The following is a 17,913-nucleotide window of genomic DNA, read 5'->3' on the forward strand; positions in this document are numbered from 1 at the left end:
GTTGTGAGGATTAACCAAATAACGAAAGTAAACTACTCAGCACAGTGGCTGCCATATGGTAAATACTCAATAACGATTAACTAACATGATTAATTTCAATTAATCTCTTGTTCGTATGGGTCCAAAATATATAGGATAAATATATCCTGGCAGGTAGAGAGCAAAATTTAAATCAGATTCTAAGTTTCTGAAGTTTGTGTAAAATATGATCCTGTTCTGTCTTGGTTTGTTAATAACGTATTACTATAGAAGTTTGTAAAAGCAAGTTAATTTCCAATGGAGAAGATCATTTCTCAACAGTTTTATTTGGAGATATCTGCTAAGTCACTTCTACTGAATATTCTGTGTTGATCTTTGACGGAACTTTGACACCAGGGAGGTAATTACCCACTTTTTAATTGAAACCATAGTGTCCATCAGAAACTGTTCTCAGTTGTCTTAACCTTACATTGGGATATTCTGTCCATGAGACTTCCTCTAAATAAGTAGGGGAAGGAGACATTCATTGTCTCTCTTGTAGCTTGATAAGCTGAACTAAATTATCTTTAATAAGATCTTTCTCTGTTTTTGTTCTTTTCTTTTATGTACAGATGCACAAAGCAGGGTCATCAGAAGCCTCTCGATTCAAAAGATGATAATACCGAAAAACACTGCCCAGTGACAGTGAATCCTTGGCATATGAAGAAAGCTTTCAAAGTCATGAACGAATTAAGAAGGTATCATTATACTAATGTACATGCAACCATTGGTTTCGTCCCTTTATTTTTCAGTTGTTTGTAGTGAATATATAATCAACCTTCCATTGTTGCTTTGTCTGGTACACAGAACATTAAAAGCTTTTTCTGCAAGTTTTTTAAAGGAAGAGAGCAAATAATTTATCAGAAGTGTGGATGGTGTGGGGCTCCTCTATTAGTGTGGTAGCCACTTAGCCACGTACAGCTAGTCTGATGAGATAGTTTGGAGTTGAAAAACACACAGGGGATTTCTAAATGCAGAAAAAAGAAATGTAAATATTTTATTAATACTTTTAAATATATTGATTCCATGTAGAAATGATAATATACTAGATATTTTGAGTTAAAAAGAATATAGTAGGCCAGGTGTGGTGACTCATGCCTATAATCCCAGCACTTTGAGAGGTCAGGGCAGGAGGATCACTTGAAGCTAGGAGTTTGAGACCAGCCTGGTCAACACAGTGAGACTTTGTCCCTATTTTCTTTTTGTTGAAGTTAAAAATAAGAGAATATATTATTGAAATTAATTTCTCTTGTTTCTTTTTACCTTTTTAATGTGATTACTATAAAATTGTGACTTGCATTATGTTTATATTGGACAGTGCTTGTCTAGGGCTTCTAACTTACCATGGTAAAGAATATGGAAAGAAACTTTTAGAGAAAAATGTAACCATTTTTTTTGTGGGAGTGGTGGTAGTTTTGGGGGGCAGTGACCTGCCTGTTGCTGAGGTAATTCTCAAGTGTACTAAGGATCACTGCAACATTTAAGTAGTATTAAAAGTTGACTGAAAAATGAGTAGCTTTTTTTTTAAATTAAAAGGGTAATGTATGTATTAAGAGTCTTGGTTTTATTTTCTTAGCACTTTATGAAAGATCTGCTTTTTCCCACCATTCCCTTTGTGAAAGTACTCTACCTATATCTATCTGAAATGCTGAAAGCCTGGCTAAGAAGGGATTAAACCTTCCCTTAATCTTTCTGTGCTTCCTAAAAGCTCTCCCTTTTAGGTCCATCATTTGTTTGTTTCTTCTTTAATTAAATTAGGGATTCAATAAATATTTATCTGCTAGGTACTGTAGGTACAATGGTGAGCAAGAGCAAATATGGTTGCCACCCTTGTGGGCCCATAGCTGACTGCAGGAAGCAGGCATTCATCAAAGAATCACAAAAATAATTTACTGTAATGACAGTAAGTGCTGCAAAGGAGGGCTGCTGGTGCTAGAAAGGTGGTTAACAGTGGTCAGGAAAGGCTTTCTTGAGAAGACAGGAATAATTATGCTGATATCTAGAAGGAAAAGAATATAAGGGGATAAAGTCCAGATGGGAGTGAGGAGAGAGGGAACAGTGTTCCAGGCATGGAGAATGCTGTGCCACATCTTAGGGTAGGAAGGAGCTGGCCTCATCGGAGGAACTGACAATGTTGCTGCAGTGCACATGGCAGTGGAATCACACAGAAGAGGCAGCTGAGTTGGTAGGAGGGGCCATTGGACTGACGTCCTGATATTTTGGTCTTAATCAAGAGTTGCCTTGAGAGGAAGCCAGTGGAGAGTGTTAAGCAGGAATGTGACCTGATCAGATTTATATTTTGAACACACTGGCTGCTGGGTGGAGAATGGGTTGGAGAGAGATAAGAGAAAGTTAAACTGAATATTGGATCATTTGATTTGCTTTCTAGTACCGCTTTGACAACATTTTCAAAATGTGGGTTTTCGCTTATTCTTTGGGAGAATATATAGCTGGGATAATCCAGCAAGTCTGAGGGTGTTGTTTCAGGTTTTTAATCCTGTTTTGACAGTAGTTATTAGAATGTAAAATGCATTGGTTACTAAGTGGAACTGCAAGAAAAGTAAGAAAAATAGTCTGGTTGTTTTAAGACTGGGATCTTTAATGGCTCTTTTTTCCTTTGAGAAGTCTAAAAAGACTGACTTTTAATAGGACTATTCAAATGTTCTTTTTCTGCACTCCTATGGGTGGGGCATGGGTAGCCTTGGCTTTCTGCTGGTGTTAATGTGAGTGGGTCTCTGTTGACCTGAGCATGACTCACTAAACTGCAAGGAAGGTAACACCAAGGGCTCCTTCCTTTGAGGTGAACGACCTGAGTTTTGGGACAGACTCTGGTCTCGAGCCAATTGTTTTACTTGTTTGAGCCTGACTATAAAATGAGAGGAATGGACAGGATGGTGTCTAAGGTTCAGTGCTCCTCTGACATTCTCAGCCTAGAGATGTTTTTCCTGCTTACCTGCAAGCCCTGTGGTGTCCTTGCCTGGCCCTAGGATTATTTATAAGCTCCAGTCTTCATTCATCTGTTTGCCCCTTTTTGGATATGAACTCTATAACTGTGAGATAGTACCTTCTTGTTCTTTGTGTGGCACCCTTTCAGCAGCTAGTATGTCACTGGGCTGGTAGTTGATGCTGATTTTCAGAATAAAGAATGACCTTTGAATAGCCAGAGTGTTGGCTGCCAGGTCTATAACCTGGATTGTTTTAATGAAAGCGCCAACAACAACAGTATTTTTAAAAATGCACTGTTGTTGGGGTTCATCAGACCTTTTTAAAAATGTCATTCCCTTCCACTCTTAAATCTTATAGCCATTTTGAGTAATTCTTTAAAAAAAAATCTCGAAGAGGCCTATTCCTTGTACAGCTGAAAATCATTAATTATTTCCTGTCCTTGCGTCAACTTCCTCTTGCCCAGAAAGGGTAGCTGAGAGTGGTTTCCTGACTTCTGGGAAGGGAGAACTTCCTTGTTCTCATCACTCTGCCCTTGGGCTCTAACCTCAAAGTGGTAGAGCAACAGCTGTACTCTGAAGAATGTTAATGTGAACCTTTGGCTAATGGAAGCAAAATTTTAGGAGTAAAAGTCACTTTCAATTATGCCTCATGTAACGTGTGGTTGTGGGAATGGGGGTAGGAAGACAGGAGTTCTGTAAGGTTTAAGTTACAGAATTAAAATTGTTTGATAGAAAAAGTACTTGACATTTTATTGTTTTCTTAAACTAATTGTTTTTAGACAGGAGGCCCAGAGACCTAGCTTTATATCCCAGCCTGGTAAGAGCTTGAATATCTTAAAATTATTTAGTTTAAAAACCCTGCAGTCGTATGTAAACAATGTATTCAACAAGTATTGGTGAGCACCTAATCAGCTAATATGCCTGAAAGGCTGTGTGGGATCCAAAAACAGTATCAGACTTAGCCCATGACCTTTGAGTGCCTAGAGAGCTGCTGGACACATACAGAGAGGAGGATGAGGCAGTGAAAAAGTGTGCAAATCGTGGGTGCCCAAAAGGATTCTCATGGGGAAAATTCACACAGCCCACAGAGGTGGGCTTCAGTTGGGCCTTGATGGGAGTGCGGCAGGATTCACTGAGGGGATGGAGTGGAGTGGGAAGGTCTTTGCTGGTACAATTAATTGCACAAGCCAGGGAGGGAATAAACATCATCTGTTGGATAAAGTGAATCAAGGGTTCATCCTGGGGAGTCTGTGCAGAAAAGGTTAGGAAGCAAGGGCAGAATTGTGGCAGGCTTAAATAGTGTGATGAATTCGGACTTAATCCTCTGGGCAGTGGGATTCAGTGAAGGCTTTTGAGAAACGGAGCATCATGCTAAGATTAATGATGTTGGAGTTGTGAAAGGATGGCTTTTAGGTCAGCAATGCATCTCTGGTGGGAAACTCAGATCGTAACTCTAAATTTCCCAAGTGTGGATAGGGGGAAATTTTTCAAAACACCAACATTTTCAAAATAAACCCAATAGATCGTGCTTATAATGTGCAACACACTATATTAGGTTTATAGAGGGGATAGAGAAGCAGACTGTACCCCAGGTAAGTTTTTTCTTTTTCTTTTTTTTTGAGACAATCTCACTCTGCCACCCAGGCTGGAATGCAGTGGCGTGATCTCAGTTCACTGCAACCTCCGACTCCTGGGTTCAAGCGATTGTCCCACCTCAGCCTCCCGAGTAGCTGGGATTACAGGTGCGTGCCATCACACCCAGCTAATTTTTTATATTTTTAGTAGAGACAGGATTTTGCCATGCTGGCCAGGCTGGCCCAGATAAGTTTTATTGACAAAATTAGATTGCTAGCTTTTGGAGAAGACCAAAGAGCAACTGTCGAAAGGTGGCATTTTGTCTTTAAAATAAATTTAAAAAAAAAAAAAACCTACTGTTTTTTAGGCTATAGGATAAGACTGTACTTGAGCTTTAACAATTTCAATGAGTATTAGTGGTGGGGGTACAACCTATTAGCTTTATTTACAAGAAATATAAGTTTGATCCTTAATATTTAGGAGTTGAAAGTGTTCAGTAAGGATGAATCGTATGAAGCAATTCAAATGTTCATCTTTATATCCTGTATAACTCATAAATATTGAGTTGTTCATTCATAACAACAGTTCTTAACATTCCAGAAGATATTTAAGCAAAATAGTCTGACATGCCCTCTTAAGGGAATGGTTATTGTGTTTTTCCTCCAGGATTTTAGGCATCATGGGACCTATATCACTACTAGGATTAGATTATCTGTTGTGCATCCATAAAAACATTTGATTTGTGGCTGTTGAATTTTGACTAAATTGTTACTGTGGCTATTGTATGAATTCATACTTTGTTACTTAGATGGCAAGTGAATTAAACAGTGAACTTAAGTGAGTCTCCCTTTTTCTTCAGGTATACCTAAGATATTTTGATACAGGTATACAATGTATAATAATCACATTAGAGTAAATGGGATATCCATGACCTCAAGCATTTATCCCTGTTGTTATAAACAATCCAGTTATACTCTTTTAGTTATTTTTAAATGTATCATTAAATTATTATTGACTATAATCACCCCGTTGTGAGACATATTTTACTTTTAAGAAGATAGACACCGTGCATTTTAAAAGCAGTGACAGGTTTTTCTCAGTCTTAGGAATTCATTCATTTTATATCAGAAGACCCAAGGATGCATTAGTATGTTCAGGCATGTTTCATACCTTTTCAAAGCAGTTTCTTTTTTTTCCTGAGAAGGACCAATTTTCATGATATAATTTTATTTAGGAGATGGAATGCCTTTCTTTATTCTGTGCTATTTGAATTTTACATTAAGCCTATCTAACTCCTGTTCTTTTCCCTTTAGATTTTAGCTTAGAAGCCACTTCATTCTGAAGCTTTTCCATAAGGTTGGGCCTAGCTTCTCCTGTGTGTTTCCAAATATCCCACACTTGCCCCATCTTAAAGTCACGGGTTCATTTTACAATCACTTATTTCCTTGTCTGTCTCCCTCACATGACTGTAAACTTCATACTGTCATGGCTGTTAATCTTGTTTATTTTGGTAAGCTCACACAGTCCTTGATAAATGAATGAATAAATGCAAATTTTGTTAAATAACAACTTACTTATACCATTATTTTGGAGGCCTTCTTTTCCTACAGTTTATTCCCTCATTATATTTCCAGTAATAGGAACATAAACTTAGAAATTCACAATGGAAGACTTTGCATATGGGCTGCTAAAACAAGTTTTTCTTATTTTTAGTGCCAGACTTTTCATTCGTAGCTCTCTCACTCAAAAGTCATTCATCTTCTTGTAAGCACGCACATTTGGAAAGAGGTAAGGGCCAGACTCAATGTACACACACTGATATACACTCATTGTATACTCAGTGACATAAACTAGTAAGTTTGTTAGCTCTCATCTCTGAATACTGTTTTAAAATATGTTATTACTGAAGACAGAGAAAAAATTGAATACTGAAACTAAGCATGTCCTTAATTTGTAAAGTGGCTCTGAGACCTAACCCAGGATGCGGCTGCATAATATTTTAGCAGTGTTTTAACCTTATTAGTTAACTAACATCAACTAATAAGTCAGTAAGGCCAAGTTAATTATGTAAGTGACAGCCAGCAAGTATTATGTTAGAAGGTTTGGATCAATGAATAATTGTAATTGAAGCCAAATATAATTAGTTATGTGATTTTTGAGGTGTTCAGGTGTAATTCCACTTGTGTTCCATCTTGAAACTAAAGCACTAGGAGGGATTACTGACAAAAGGAAAATAGGCATAAAGATACACTTGACTCATGTTTGAATTGTGTTTAAATCCCCAGGTCACAAAAGAGAAACCTGGATTGCTTTATTCTAGAGAGACCACGCATGCTCTGCTGACCTGCTTACCTCCCTCCAGAGTTTCTTCGCTCCCACCCTTCTCTCTCCCCACTCTTCTTGGCCCACAGTTCTGCATTCTACTTTGCTGCTTCAGGTCTCCATGCGATAGTACATCGTGTTCTCTTTGGGATTCTTTTGCTCCTTCTCGATCCAGCTAACTCTTACTTGTTTTTAGAACTCAGCTTAAGGCCAATAGCTGCAGGAGGCCCTTTCTGATTCCCAGTCTGATTTAAATGCAGCCCCCCCAACAACCTTTCCATAACATCTTTATTACGGTGCTTTCCACTTTATCCTATAATTTTTGCGTTGCCAATTTTTTTCTGCTGGTCTTGTTAAGGGTAGAGATGGTCTTGCAGTACTTTGTTGAATGAATGAACAAACTTTGATTTTTAAAAATATTCTGTAGAGGTGTACTTAAAACCCACTAAATTTGGAGCTTTTATTAGCTATATATAGAACTTAAAAATACTTTCTAGTATATAGTATGTCAAAAAATAAATTGTTGTTATTTATAATTTATTTATTATTTCCCTTTCTTGTTTTATTCAAACTTTAACAGATCTTAAAACCATATAGCTTTAGGTTTTGTGTAGTGGTCGAGAGGCTCTGGAGTCAGCCTGTGGATTTGAATCCTGGCACTGCCTCTAGTTGGAGGACGTTAACCTTGGTTTCCCCAGCTATAAATTTGGGGATAAAAATAATACCTTATAACATTATGGTGGGCACTAAATGGAATAATACATGCAGGTAAAACACTTGCATAGTACCTTCCTGAAAACACCACTGACACCACTGACTTTTCCATCCTAGTTATATGTGAACCCATAGAATTCATAGAATTGCAGAATGGTTTTATATTCTCAGAGCAGATGGTAAACTTTGTCAGTTCTCTAAAATGATCTGGAGGAATTATAAATTAGTGATACTGTGCCACCTTTTATGACTCCAATATGGGACCTGCCTTATGTCTCATACAGCATCATGAGCCATTAAACTGGTATCACACGAGCCATACTATAATCTAAATGGCATAGCAATCTCATCAGCAATGAGGCCTTGGGATGCAGTCATCACTGATGCCATGGTACTGTTTTTTTCTTCCATTTCTCCTGAACTGGAAGGAGAATAGTTACCAGTAGGCTCTCCAAAAAGTTTTGGCATGAACTTCGTGGGAACAAGTTTGTAAGGACAGGTGAAAAACTTCAAGGACTTGGTCAAGCTCATGGAAAATGTTGCTTGTAAGCTACTAGAAAATTACAGAAGTGAGCAGTCCACCCTTTTAGGAAATAGAACAGTAGAGGAGGGTGCCAAGTGTGACCTGCATGCACTATGCACATAGACATAAATTCACTGCTTGGGTGTGTGAGGTGTGGAAGGGACATTTGCTTTCGCCACACCTGTTTCAGTCATTCATAGTATGACTACCAGCAAGGCAGGTTTTAGGCTTTGGAGCCTTCTTGCTTGTTCTAGAATAAGCATCAGCAACGTTTTCTGTTAAAAATAGTCTGTGACATTATTAATTACCTGGAGAGTATGATCTGGCACCACATATTGCATGTCAAAAATGCTCACCACATGTTTTTGAGTGAATTACAATGGATGTTTTAAAATTAGAGATATAATAATTATGGTTGCTGAATAATGGTTTTGAGGTAACAGAATGCTTTTTTTTTTGAAACAGAGTCTCACTCTGTCACCCAGGCTGGAGTGCGGTGGTGCGATCTTGGCTGAATGCAACCTCTGCCTCCCAGGTTCAAGTGATTCTTGTGTCTCAGCCTCCTCAGTAGCTGGGATCACAGGTGTGGTCTACCATGCTTGGCTAATATTTGTATTTTTAATAGAGCCTGGGTTTCACCATGTTGGCCAGGCTGGTCTCAAACTTCGGGCTTCAAGTGATCCATCTACCTACCTTGGCCTCCCAAAGTGTTGGGATTACAGGCATGAGCCACTGCACCTGGCCAAAGTGTTTTTTAACTTTAGATGTAATATTTTCTGGCCTTGAGGGATGAGATATTTTGCGTTGGTAAAATGTTGTGATTAAGTTAAGCTTCAAATGCACAAAGCCTTTTAAGCAGCAAGTGTAATTGAATATAATTTTACCATTGTTTGATGAACTAGAGTCTTTTAAGATTTTTTTTTTTTTTTGGGAGGGGGTGGGTATTTGACCCAATTTAGTTTTCGGCATGTGTTTTTTCTTCATCTTCACGTCACACTACACCTGCTACTTCTTATTCAGACAGCCTCTTCTTTTGCAGTCCATTGATGGTTTGCTGCCAGTAATTGCCTTTAGGTTGAAAAATCAATAATCAAGTTTGGGAAGATGACTGTGTTTTTCAAAGGCAGGATTCTTAGTGAAGGTCCAAGGCATGTTTGGCCTTTATCCCAGCTATTTTCTATGTACTTCATGTTTAGGGATCATGTCCCAAAGGATGGCTGTCTTTTACGTTAGTCTCCACTTGATAAAAGTGGGCTTTACTGTAATATTTTTACATAGGATGTTCAATACATTCATTGTTGATATCATTTAAATTTTTTCTCTCTGCTTTTTACACAGTCAAAATTTGCTATGCGATGTCACGATTGTAGCAGAAGACATGGAAATCTCTGCTCATAGAGTGGTGCTGGCTGCCTGTAGTCCTTATTTTCATGCCATGTTTACAGGTATGAAATATTTTAGTTATGGGCATTTTAAAAAATGTATTCAGATCTGCGCTTTTCTTACCACATTTTCTTTTGTTGTTAACATTTTACTCTTATGAAATGAAGAATTATAATGGAAGAAAATGTTCTTGCTTTGTTCCAAATTCCTCCTCATCTTTGTTTTTCATTGTTGGGGGTCAGTAAGCCTATACATTGGTACACTCACAATTTTATGCTCAACTTTCTCCCTGTAAGTTATACTTATGTATGTTAGTTCCTGCCATTTATAATAGCTTTTTGACACTTTATTATTTTGACAAAAGAAAACCACTTTACATTTTTTAAAATGATTTTTACATTTGTTTCATCTAGTGTTACATTGAACAAAAAGATGTTTATTTAATATCCTTCATTTGGAAATATAAGAAAATAAAACGATTTATCTACAAGCTTAGGTTTTACTTTGGCAATTGTGAAAATATATAGAATGATTTTAGTACTTCTGGAAAAGAGGTAATTTATGTCTGTCACACTTGAATCCCTTACTCTCATTCTTTTTTAAAATATACTGTACAAAGAAATGAAGTTTTTATCTGTTACATCAATGAGTTTATAATCTTAGGGTATTGGTATGCCAAATAGAAAATACAAATAGAAATGTAGTTATACCAAAAAGCAAAAATACAAAGCTCTTTTTACTTTAGAAACTATTAAGTATTTCTGGTGCTACTGTTTTACTAGATACTTCAAGGCATACAAAAACAATGTGAACATGCTTCCTGCCCCAAAAGCTTCCTGTGTAGCTAGGCAGATGGATGTGCACCCTTTAATAGGTAATAGTGTATGGAAGATCTGAGTGCTCATAGCAGTGGTCAGACATTGAGGGCTGTGATGGGCAGCACTGAGAGAAGGATTTCCCCAGCCCTGATGGATTGAGGGGTTTACACAGATGAAGATGGGTGTAGAAGGTCAGATGGAGAAGATGGACTGAGTGAAAACTTTTCTGGGTGTCTTGAGAGTAGTGAGGAGACCAGAGCCCCCCTCGGTTTTCAGCCTTTTATGATCTTGCTGTTCCAGAACAAAGTTAAATAATCAGGAACGAAGAAGGATAGCAGGTGGGCTCTAGCCAAGTTTGGGAGGGTTGCCTTTCAGCTGAGAGCTGAGGTTGATCTGAAAAGTCAATACCCGTGAAGTGAGACTAGTCAGATTTTTATGTCTTGGGGTTCACTCTAGTCTCTTGATTTACATCTTATTTATTACTGCTGGACACTTTTCTAGAGGGAGAGAGTCTCTAAGGCTTGTAAGAGAAGGATTCGATCTGGAATGTGTTGGGCTACTTTAGGAATTCCCTTGTAAAGTGCTGTCCCCTTGGTGGCCTTCCTTCAGATGACACTGCTGTTGCCACTTACTTGTTGGAACTACTAGGTCTTTGGAAATCTTAATCTGTGCTTCAGTTTCCCCATCTGGAAAAAGGGAATAATAATATTGCCCATATCCTAGAGTTTTTGTAAAGATTAAATGAGATCATATGTGTGAATTTCTTAGCACTTGACACATAGAAAATAATCAGTTAATTTTGACAGTAATTATTATGGTCATCATCACCATTCTTTTTTACTCTAACTTCCTAAATTTCTTTATATTCTGTACAAGATTGGAAAGCTTTAAGCTAGGCTTTTTTTTGTTTTGATAAATGTTTTCTTGTCCACAGAGTGACAAAAATAGAGTGATTAACTTATACCTGTAAGATCAAGGTTAGTTTCCTTTCCCCTCAAAAGGCTTTGGAGACTTAGTGTCTCCAAACTCCTTGAGCCTTAGACATCCAGTGAAATGGATGCTAGGTAGAGATAGGAGAGCTTATTATGTCTTTAGCTCTCTTTTCTGTTTGCTTTATAATCTAAACTGCATTTCTGTTTCCCTCTTCTGTTTTTGTCTAACGGTTCTCTATGCTTCATGATTTAGCTGACATGTGGTTTATGAATATGTGAGCTTTGCCTAATGAAGGGAATGAGGCATTGAAGACATTCTGATTTTCTAAGTATTTATAGTGTATTGCAACTAACTAGTAGGTAGCTGCTTTTGCAGTTCAACTGGTTTCTGTCTGAGAGTATACCTTTTATGCTTAGTCAAATTTTAGATTGCTATGCGCTAAAGTACTTGAAAATAGGAATACTATGTTAATTTCTGGCACATATACAAAATGTGAATTGAGTACCTAACTTTTTTTTTTTTACTAGTTTATTGAGGCATATTTTATATATCATAAAATTTACCCATTTCAGGGCTGGATGCAATGGCTCACACCTACAGCCTCCCAGCACTTTAGGAGGCTGAGGCAGGTAGATTGCTTGAGGAGTTAAAGACCAGCCTGGGCAACATGGTGAAAACTCATCTCTATCAAAATATAAAAAATTAGCTTAGTGTGGTGGCACTAGCCTATAGTCTTAGCTACTCAGGAGGCTGAGGTGGAAGGATCACTTGAGCCTGGGAGGCAGAGGTTGCAGTGAGCTAAGATGGTGCCATTGCATGCTAGCCTGGGTGACAGAGTGAGAAAAAAAAAAATTACCCATATTAAGCGCACAACTCACTGATTTTTAGTAAATTTACTGAGTTGTACTGCCATCACCATAAATCAATTTTAGAACATTTTTGTTCTCACATAATGTTTTTGAGATTCATCCGTGCTGTAGATGTTTCAAAGGAAAGTTTGCTGTTCTTATTGCTAAATAGCATTCCATGTGGATAGACTGCTTTTGACTTTCCATTTACCAGTCGATGGATGTTTTTGTGTTGTTTCAATTTTTGGCTATTATGAATAATACTGCTATGAACATTCATGCGCAGTTCTTTGTGTGGACATATATTTTTATTTCTCTTCGGAGTAGATATCTAGGAGAGTAATTGCCGGATCACATGGTAAGTTTATGCTTAAAAAATTCTGCTAAGCTGTTTTTCCAAAGTTACTGTACCATTTTACATTCCTACTAGCAAGGTCCTATTTCTCCACATCCTTGCTAACACTTGCTACCGCTTTTTAAAAATTATAGCCCTTCTAGTGGGTGTTGAAGTAGTATAGCATTGTAGTTTTAATTTGCATTTTTCTAATGACCGATGATGTCAAGCATCTTTCTATGTGCTTATTATTTAGGCTAAACTTTTATGGTTTTTCAGCAGTAGATGTTATTTGAATTTCTAGCAATCTTTGTACTGTTTCTTTTTTCTTCTACTTTTGAATCTACTGTTTAGCCAACAATTTGGCAGAAATTAGATAAAAAAGATAAAGGCCACTTTGGGAGGCTGAGGCGGGTGGATCACGAGGTCGGGAGATCGAGACCATCCTGGCTAACACGCTGAAACCCCGTCTCTACTAAAAATACAAAAAAAAAATTAGCCGGGCGTTGTGGTGGGCGCCTGTAGTCCCAGCTACTTGGGAGGCTGAGGCAGGAGAATGGCATGAACCCAGGAGGTGGAACTTGCAGTGAGCCGAGATAGCACCACTGCAATCCAGCCTAGGCGACAGAGCAAGACTCTGTCTCAAAAGAAAAAAAAAAAAGATAAAGGCAGGGTGCAGTGGCTCATGCCTGTAATCCCAGCACTGTGGGAGGCCAGGGTGGCAGAATTGCTTGAGCCCATGAGTTCTAAACCAGCCTGGTAGAAATAGGGAGATCTCATCTCTAAAAAGATTTTTAAAAAAATTTACTGAGCATGGTCACATGTGTGTCTGTATAGTCAGTCCCAGCTACTGGGGAGGCTGAGGCAGGAGGATCGCTTGAGCCTAGGAAGCAGAGGTTGCACTGAGCTGAGATCATGCCACTGCCCTCCACCTGGGCAACAGAGTGAGAATGTGACCCTGTCTCAAAAAAGGAAAAAAAAAAAGAAGACACGGGAATTGGGCCTAAGTGATTTAGTGTATGTGGACTCATTTAGGTATTCGCCAGAGTGTGAGTACTTTATTTCTTTGTTTTTCATGGTCTGAAGCCCTGTTAAGCTTTTTTTTTTTTTTTTTTTTTTTTTTTTTGGTAAAAATTATGGTGAGGTTAACAAGTAGACCATTGGATGCTTTCATTCCACCAAACATCATGTACATTTACATTCTCTTGCTCAGGGACAGGGAGTTTCCCTACTCTTGTTTTGTTTTCCTGTGACTAACCTATTAGGAAATGGGGAATATGCAGATGTTCTTTGTTGGGTCTTACTTTTAATCTCATAAACTGTAGGTGAAGTTTTCATTTACATTATATCACCTAAGAAATAATTCTGTTACTCATCATAGTTCCAAGTATTTGAGTAGAGAAGGGAAGTGAAAAGTAATTCTGTGATGTAGTCACAGGGTTTTACTTTGTGAAGTATGGGCCTATTTAGAGCAAGGCCAAGTTGTCTAACTATTACTTAAGAAAGAACACACCAAATTGGGTTCTTGTGTTTTTAGATTACTTCTTGGTTACAAATGTGGCATTTAGAAAACTGTTTGCCTAACACATACTTTGAGATTTATTTGTGCCACAGGCTAACATTTCTGAAATCTGGTGGGAAGTACTGAATACTAAATTTTTATTTTTAGCCTTTTTTTTGGTGTGCTTTTTGATTTCTTTTGTCATATTGAACATGATTCAGTAAAATAAATTAGAATAGGAAAAGACAGATTATTGTTTGAGTGACTAAGAAGTAAGATTTTAAAAAGCTATATACATGGTTATGTTTGTCTAAGATTCATGCTTTCATTCATCAAGGAATATTTATTGAGCATCTTCTCTGCTAGGCATTGTCCTGGGCTTTGGGGACTAGAGTGATGAATAAAACAGATAAGTTCCTATTCTCATGATTCTAGTTAGGAAGAAGAAGAAAGGTTAGACAGTAAGTAAACACACAAAAGATAATTTCTGGTATTGATGATGGCTCTGAAAAAAATTAAATAGAATGTTGCACAAAGAACTTAAGTTGGAATGCTTTAGGCTGCCTGTAACAGCAAACTCCACTCAAACTGGTTTAAATAGTAAGAAAGCAGGCTGGGCACCAGACATGATTGGATCTACAGCTTGAAAATTTCATCAAGAATCTTCTTCTTCTGTCTCTCCACCCTTCTATCCTCAATAAAAATATCCTAAGGTTTGTTCCCCTCCTAAATGAAAGATGCCTACAGAGTGGACCCAACATCTCAAGGAAGGAGGACTCTCTCTTTTAGGAGCTAAGAAACCTTTCTCAGAAGTTACCCCAACCAGACCAAAACTGGCAGGGCAATGCAGTTACCATGTTGGCCTTAGATTTGCTGTAGAACTGGAGAGTTACATACTCTGACCATTATAGAGAGTGGCTGGTGGGCCACCCAGGTCAGCTTGCCAAACTGAAAATGCCTGTGTGTCAGTAACTGCTTTGTAACCCAAGAACAAAAAGGTGGTAGTGATTAGAGTAGATGACAAGTGGAACTTGCAAAGTAATGGAATAAAATTTGTTTATTAAACATAGCTATAAATTTGTTATTTATTTCTTAGGGTTTCAGCATAGAGTTTCTGCATTATACTTTTATTTTTTTTCCAGATGTTTTGTGTGCTAAATAACTGAAATTAGAATCATAGAATTTTTAAAATGAAATGAATTTTAGCGTTTATTTTTTTAAACCTATTCACTTTTCATTTATTCATTGGATAAGTTCATTTTGCAGTGGATAAGTGAAGTTACCAGTTTATGTTGGGCTTCAGGAGTCCTGATTAAAGATCCTTGAGATGGAATTTTTTTTTTTTTTTTGAGATGGAATCTCGCCCTGTTACCAGGCTGGAGTGCAGTGGCATGATCTCAGCTCACTGCAGCCTCCGTCTCCTGGTTTCAAGCGATTCTCCTGCCTCAGCCTCCTGAGTAGCTGGGACTATAGGCATGCGAGATGAAAATGTTTTTAGCCATATATGTGTTCTTACACTTTCATGATTTGGAGGACTTCTTTTTTTCTCAATAAAAGTAGATAGGAGACTGGGTGTGGTGGCTTATGCCTATAATCCCAGTACTTTGGGAGGCCAAGGCGGAACAATCATTTGAGGCCATGAGTTCAAGGCTGCAGTGAGCTGTGATTACACAATTGCACTTCATCCTGGGCAACAGAACAGAATGAGGTAGAGATGATGTGGTATTTACTAGTGAAAGTGCTTGGCTCACTCTGTAATGTATAGTGATGTTCAATAAATGTTTGTTGACTGAAATCCTACATAGCTAGAATATCCATGTTTAAGACTAATTTTAAAGTGCCATTAGTTATGTTAAGTAAAAATGGTATATTTTATGTATTTATTCAATTAATTAATTTATTTACTTATTTATTTATTTGGTGAGATAGAGTCTTGCTCTGTCACCCAGGCTGGAGTGCAGTGGTGCGGTCTTAGCTCACTGTAACCTCCACCTCCCAGGGTCATGCAATTCTCCTGCCTCAGCCTCCCACGTAGCTGGGATTACAGGCATGTACCAGCATGCCTGGCTAATTTTTGTATTTTTAGTAGAGATAGGGTTTCGCCATGTTGGCCAGGCTGGTGTTGGACTCCTGACCTCACATGATCCGCCTGCCTTGGCCTCCCAAAGCGCTGGGATTACAGGTGTGAGCCCCTGCACCCAGTCAAAATGCTACATTTTAAATTGGCACTTGCTTTACTTTTTATTCATCTAGTCATTTACTTATCTAACCAGTATTTATTGGGTATCTACTAGATGTCAGACATGTTATACAGAGATAAGAAAGGCTTCATCCCTGTTCTCAGTGAGCTTAAGAATTCAGAGGAGGAGAACTAGGTAAAGAGTTGATTATGACAGAGTGGATTTGCATGAGGTACACAACTGTACCTAATCCAGCCTTGGGCCACCAACAGATAAGGCTACCTAGAGAGGTTCCAGTGGAGATTAGCCTGGGAAATGAGTGGGTGGGGAGACAGAGAGGACAATGTTCAACAAGAGCATCGGGGTAAGACATTGCTTGGTGTCTGTAGAAAACAACAAACAGCTTCTCAATAATGTATTTCAAGTTTAGAAATAGTGGGAGGAGAGAGAGAAGGCTAGATAATGAATCAGGGGCTGGACATGTGTGCTTGGACTGGGAGAAACCAAAGGATTTTTGAACTCCGTGCTCAGATTTGTGGAGTCAGTACTGGAGGCAGGAAAATAATTAGGAGGTGGCTACACTGATGTTAGCAAGAGATTATAAGATCCCCAATGATGAGAAGGTGAGAAGATTTATTTGAGATCTATCCAAGTTTAATTCTGCAAGTTTTAGTGAACTGTGGGACTGGTGGGTAAGGAAGAGGAGAAAATCAAGGATGACTCTCACTCAGGTTTTTAGTATAGGTGTTTGTATGTATAGCATAATGTAGCTTCAGAGTTCTGACATAACCTCAGAGTTATGTGATCAAAACATAAACAAGAAACTATAATCTCTATAGAGACTATGGGAGGTTACAGATGGTAAGGATAAACTATGTACAGTATCATTGGATAGCCTAGTTTTTTTTCTGTTTGTTTTAAATAGGACAGAGTCTTGCTGTGTTGCCCAGGCTAGTCTTGAACTCCTGGGCTCAAGTGATTCTCCTGCTTCAGTCTCCCTAGTAGCTGGGATTACAGGAGTGAGCCACAGCACCTGACTCTCATTGATAGTTTTTAAAATGCATTAGCAATCATAAATCTCACAAAGCCATACTGTTTAAGATTTCCTCTGAAAACACAGCAAAGGGCAAAAACTAAGGTAATATGTAACAACTGCAATTAGATATAAATAACTTTTACAATACTCTTTAGTATAGGCTTCGATTCATAGTAATTAGAATTTTTAAACCATTAATACAGTCATGGGCACATTTTTTGTTTTTCTTACTGTTTTTTTAAATTAGTATAAAAATACTAAAATGTTTTCAAAACAGTATATAATTGAAATTGAATTTATTGGAAGCAGATACAGTTTTCTGGGGAGAAAAATAATCTTAAAAATGACAGATATTTGAACTAGCAAAATGCATCTTATAGCAATACCTTAAAAACTATAATATTAAAAACTGTTTGGCAGAGAACTAATTATTTTTCAGTCATACATGTAAATTAAAGTCCCACTTGGTTTTGCCTAAGGTAAGTCACGCTTAACTGAGTACTGGCTGTTTGGCTTTGTGCTCATGTGGCCCCAGGCCCTGAAGGGCTTTGCATATTATTGGGGCCCTGTGGGTGAATCAGTTATGGCCTTTGGCTCAAGTCCAAGTGGGAATCACCAGAATGTCTTAACTTTTGGCACAAAAAAGGCTTCAGTTTATACAAACTATCAGTTTATACCCCAACTATCCACAGGATCCAGCAAGAATAGGATAGAGGAAGGTGCCTTATATGTGGCTGAAGACTTATTTTTCTGTATTCCTTGACCTTCCTTTTTCCCCCTTTC

At 38.0% G+C, this 17,913-nt stretch overlaps 1 protein-coding gene across 8 annotated transcripts in view; it reads left to right on the plus strand.

The window, feature by feature from the left end:
- The window catches only part of KLHL2 (kelch like family member 2), a 115,857-nt gene that overhangs the window by 11,874 nt on the left and 86,070 nt on the right, over window positions 1-17,913 (plus strand). For 7 of the 8 annotated variants that reach the window (XR_008657290.2, XR_010120599.1, XM_055276322.2 and 4 more), the window contains exons 2-3: window positions 591-716; window positions 9,436-9,542. Coding sequence is in view for 5 of the 8 variants with exons in the window: in XM_055276322.2 (XP_055132297.1) it covers window positions 591-716; window positions 9,436-9,542 (233 nt within the window). In the remaining 3 variants the exon portion in view is untranslated. Of the gene's footprint in view, window positions 1-590; window positions 717-9,435; window positions 9,543-17,913 lie in introns of those variants that run through there. The other variant, XM_055276324.2, reaches the window with a different exon arrangement.

This window comes from Symphalangus syndactylus, chromosome 4 (genome assembly GCF_028878055.3).
Source record: "Symphalangus syndactylus isolate Jambi chromosome 4, NHGRI_mSymSyn1-v2.1_pri, whole genome shotgun sequence".
NCBI lineage: Eukaryota > Metazoa > Chordata > Mammalia > Primates > Hylobatidae > Symphalangus > Symphalangus syndactylus.